At 36.8% G+C, this 4,793-nt stretch overlaps 1 protein-coding gene across 1 annotated transcript; it reads left to right on the top strand.

The window, feature by feature from the left end:
* Window positions 1-467: 467 nt before the first annotated feature.
* LOC132613298 (uncharacterized) lies at window positions 468-4,568 on the top strand. Its single transcript, XM_060327320.1, has 3 exons — window positions 468-3,031; window positions 3,138-3,530; window positions 4,460-4,568. The coding sequence occupies exons 1-3, from the start codon at window positions 468-470 to the stop codon at window positions 4,566-4,568; spliced, it is 3,066 nt and encodes a 1,021-aa protein (XP_060183303.1).
* Window positions 4,569-4,793: the final 225 nt, after the last annotated feature.

Raw genomic sequence — 4,793 nt, 5'->3', positions numbered from 1 at the left:
TTGATAAAAATGGGAACTTTATGTAGTCTAGCCATGGAATTGTTGTTTTTCTTCCATTTTGTTGAATCATTCTTGAAAGTCTAGGTTTTTGTAGAAAGAAAATATCTTCAGCATTTGTTTGTGGATTTTAGTTTCTGGATATGATAAATATGTGATCTTTATGTAGTCTAGCTGTGGAATTTTTTTATTTTTTTGTTTTTTTTCGGTTTTCTTGGATCATTCTTCAAACCAGAGAACTAAATCTTTGTGGGAAAAAGAATCATTTGCATTTGTTTGTGGATTTGATAAAAATGTGATCTCTATGTAGTCTAACCATGGAATTATTCTTTTTCTTGGATCATTCTTCAAAGCAAAACATTGGGTTGATGGGGAAAAGTGATACTTTTCTCTTTTTGTATGCATTTCTGCTGAAATTTGCTATTTGAATTTTGATTTTGATGTTATGCTCGTGTCACGTAGGATATTCAATGGATACTATAGATAAAAGTTGGATGGATCTCCGAAGATCCACCAATGAGTATGATCGTGGAGTGAAGTATTTTTTTGATAAGGCATTTGAACGAGCTTCTCAAGGAAATGAAATACTATGCCCTTGTAAAAGGTGTTTTAATCGGTATTGGCATACTCGAACGGTGGTGGAGAATCACTTGTTTGGCTATGGATTTGTTAATGGATACACCAAATGGGTTTTCCATGGAGAAGGATTTTCTTCAACAAATATGCCGCATCCAACCAATGATGATGAAACTTCCGACATGCATGACGATATCGATGGACTACTTTATGATACTTTTAGGAATGTAGAAGGTGATCTGCTGCATGAAGGAGTGAGAGAGGGACCATCTGAAGATGCAAAGAGATTTTTCAAATTAGTTGACGAAGGAAAACAAGAGTTGTACCCAGGGTGTAAGAATTTTTCTAAGTTGAGTTTCACCATTCGGTTGTACTTGTTTAAATGCATTCACGGGTTGAGTAATGTAGCCTTTTCAGACTTATTAGACTTGATAAAAGAGGCATTTTCATTTGCTCAGCTACCCGAGTCTTTCAACAAGGCAAAAAAGGTGATAAAAGATTTGGGTCTTGGTTATGAGAAAATTCATGCATGCCCTAACGACTGTATGCTATTTTGGAATGACAATGCGAAGATAGATAATTGCTCTGTGTGTGGTTCTTCTAGATGGAAGAATGTTCGTGATGATTTGACTAATAAGAACACTAAAATCCCAGCAAAGGTTTTACGGTACCCTTTAAAGCCTAGGCTTCAGAGGATATTTATGTGTTCTGAAACATCTGTAGCCATGAGATGGCATGCTACTGAACGACCCAAAGATGGGAATTTAAGACATCCTGCTGATGGGGAAGCTTGGAAGGATTTTGATTCATTGCACCCGGATTTCTCTAAAGATCCTCGTAATGTTCGATTGGGTCTTTCAAGTGATGGTTTCAATCCATTCCGAACTATGAGCATTTCCCATAGTACATGGCCAGTTATGTTAATGAACTATAATTTGCCACCATGGATTTGCATGAAGCCGGAGTATATAATGTTGTCAATGATCATTCCAGGTCCATCGTCTCCTGGAAACGATATAGATGTGTTCCTACAACCGCTAATTGCAGAGTTGAAGGAACTATGGGAAATGGGAGTGGAAACATATGATGCTGAAACTAACCAAACATTTCTAATGCGTGCAGCTTTATTGTGGACAGTTAGTGATTTTCCATCACTAGCAATGCTTTCCGGATGGAGCACCAAGGGGAAATGGGCATGCCCCACCTGTAATTATGATACTTGCTCTCAATATCTCAAACATAGTCGTAAGATGTGTTACTTGGGTCATCGAGCAGTTTTACCTCCTGATCATCCATTCCGAAGAGATAAGAAATCATTTGATGGTAAAGAGCAGCATAAAGCTGCACCTACTCCCTTATCAGGCATAGAAATGCTTGAAGAGCTACGTGAATTCAATAATGTCTTTGGGAAGGGCCGAAAGAAAAGGGCTCGGAAGAGTGATGGTCCATGGAAGAAAAGATCCATATTTTTTAAATTGCCATATTGGGCACATAACAAATTGAGGCACAATCTTGACGTGATGCACATAGAGAAGAATATATGTGATAGTTTGCTTGGGACTTTGTTAGATGTACCTGGAAAGTCCAAAGATCATGTAAATTCTCGCTATGACTTGCACGAGATGGGGATACGCAAGGAGCTTCAACCATTTAAAGATGATAAGAATGGTAAAATTCATCTGGCTAAAGCTTGTTTCTCTATGAAACCAGAGGAGAAAAGGTTGTTTTGCACTGTATTAAAAAATGTCAAATTACCAAAAGGGCGTGCCTCTAATATATCACGTCGTGTGCAAATGGAGGAGATGAAAGTATCAGGATATAAGAGCCATGATGCTCATTTCATAATGCAGTACTTGCTTCAGGTTGCGGTTAGAAAAGTGTTACCCAAGAATGTGTCTTTGGCCTTGATTAGGTTGGGGAATTATTTTAGAACCATATGTAGTAAGGTTATAAGAAGAAGAGATCTTGATAAAATGAAGGCTGAAATCATAGATATAGTATGTGACCTTGAAAAGATTTTTCCTCTAACCTTTTTTGATATAATGACACATTTGCCTATCCATTTAGTAGATGAAATTAAGCTTGGGGGTCCGGTTCATTTGCGTTGGATGTATCCTAATGAGAGAAACATGTGTAAGTACAAGGGGTTCGTTCGGAATCGATCCAATCCAGAAGGATCAATAGCGGAGAGTTTTCTGGCCGAAGAGTGTTTGACCTTTTGTTCAAGATACCTACATGATGGGGTGAAGACAAGATTTAGTAGGTATCAGACGGAGGATGAAGATGTTCAAACAAAGGGAAATGATTTTTCACATATATTTCCTAAGACAGGCCATCCAATTGGAAGTAAGAAGAAAAGGAAAGGCAAGACATTTGACATGGATAGTCATCAGTGGGTTGAAGCACATCGGTATGCTTTGTTCAATACTGGAGATGAACAAGTAGAGACGTTTATCAAGTAAGAAAAAATAGTCATTTGAATCTTGAACTTTATTTATTATGATAATGTGTTATAAATTTCATTTTTATATACCTAATGATTAATATAACATACATGCTTGCAGGGAACATAAGAGTATAATTGATAAACGTGGTAGAGGAAATGCATGGGCAAAAGCACGAATTCATAGTCGAGAATTTGGTGATTGGTTAAAAGAGAAAGTTAAAACAGTTAAAGTGCCCAATCATATAATATGGCTATCTTATGGGCCTAATGTAGTGGCCAGAAGATATGCTGGATATTTCATCAATGGATACCGATTTCATACGATGAAACGAGATGCCTCATGCAAGACTCAAAAGATTGGAGTGAGTTTGTCAGCAACAACTGATAGTTTTGCTAGTGCCAGAGACCAAAATCCCGTTGATGGAATGGTTGCCTATTATGGAGTTATTCAAGATATCATTGAGATTGATTATTGGGGTTGTTTTAGTGTTGTACTATTTAGATGTGATTGGTTTCATAATGAAGTCGATGGCTATGGGTTGACTCGGGTATACTTCAATAAAAACTGCAGTATCTACTGGAACCATAGTTATTAATGATTTTGTATACTTGTTATTCCAATAGTGAGAGGGTTACTTCCACGATACTGATATTGAGCATTTTTCATTGTCTATATATGTCTTGGCCTGGTCTAGTTTGCAGCACTTCTTTTCTGGTTTTCTGTTAGTAAATGAGTCGAGGTGTCTTTGCACATCATTAGAGAAAAAAGATTTCTTTGAAAAATAGTGAAGAGCGTCGTTATACAAGGAGTATATAGAAAACTAGCTAACCAGAACTATTTCTTTCTACCTATGAATTGGAATGCTTTATGTGCTTCAGAAGTAAAAAAGGAAAATAGCATATTTAATTAGAAGTTAGATGAATGGACTTGTTGGCTGGGGAAAGAAAAATGAAGAAGCTTTTCTTGTGCATAACTGAAGTTAGTTGTGCTAACCCTGTTGAAGCTGTTAAAAAGCAGTATCAAGAAACCAGTTTATGTGGCTAAACTACAAAAAGTACACAATAACTAGGATACTTTTCCTCGTTTCTCCTTATGTTTTCGGACAAAATTGGAGAGCTATTAAGTCATATTAGACAACGTTTCTTTCCCTTTTTTAAGGCTGAAAGGTTGAGATGAAGGTATTGACAAAAGGAAAGTGAAGGAAAGAAAAAGTTATGCTTTGCACTTAAATTCTGAGATACTGTTATCCAACTCGCCTCTCATTCCAATACTTCCAAACCAAATTAGTTACAGAAAAGAACGTAAAAGGGACTTGCTTTATAATGCTGGAAAAGAAAAGAATGTGATTCAAGACAAATTGCTAAAACCAAAATATGGAAGGTAAAAGAAACAAACATATGGTCCTTTAGCTTTTGACTGTCAATAACTGCTTTTAACAGCTTCTTAAGAACAGAAACCCCACAAACAGCTTGTTTGGCTGGTGGTGCTGCTGCTGGCCAGCTGCTGATGGTTGTTGCGGCTACTGCTGCTGCTGCGGCTGCTGGCTGAGCGGAGAAATATTCATATATCATCCATTCTCTCATTTTGCAACCTTTGATTATACCAGAGATATGGCTGTCCAGTACATTAGGGTGTGTGTTTGAATAAGGTTGTCAAGTGAACACTAATACCTTTGAATATGAATAAGAGTATATTCATTTCTAGTCTTGTCATCATTAGTATGTATGCATTGTAGAGATTAAATTCTTTTATGAAAGCTTTTCTAAATCATTT

Source organism: Lycium barbarum, chromosome 10, assembly GCF_019175385.1.
Source record: "Lycium barbarum isolate Lr01 chromosome 10, ASM1917538v2, whole genome shotgun sequence".
NCBI classification, from domain to species: Eukaryota; Viridiplantae; Streptophyta; class Magnoliopsida; order Solanales; family Solanaceae; genus Lycium; species Lycium barbarum.
The sequence above is the reverse complement of the archived record's forward strand: the minus strand, read 5'-3'. Positions and strand labels throughout refer to the sequence as shown.

Coding starts and splice junctions, on each gene's coding strand:
- LOC132613298 (XM_060327320.1), top strand. CDS start 468: ATGGATACTATAGATAAAAGTTGGATGGATCTCCGAAGATCCACCAAT. Junction 3,032..3,137: donor CAAGTAGAGACGTTTATCAA/GTAAGAAAAAAT, acceptor ACATGCTTGCAG/GGAACATAAGAGTATAATTG. Junction 3,531..4,459: donor GTACTATTTAGATGTGATTG/GTTTCATAATGA, acceptor TGCTTTTAACAG/CTTCTTAAGAACAGAAACCC.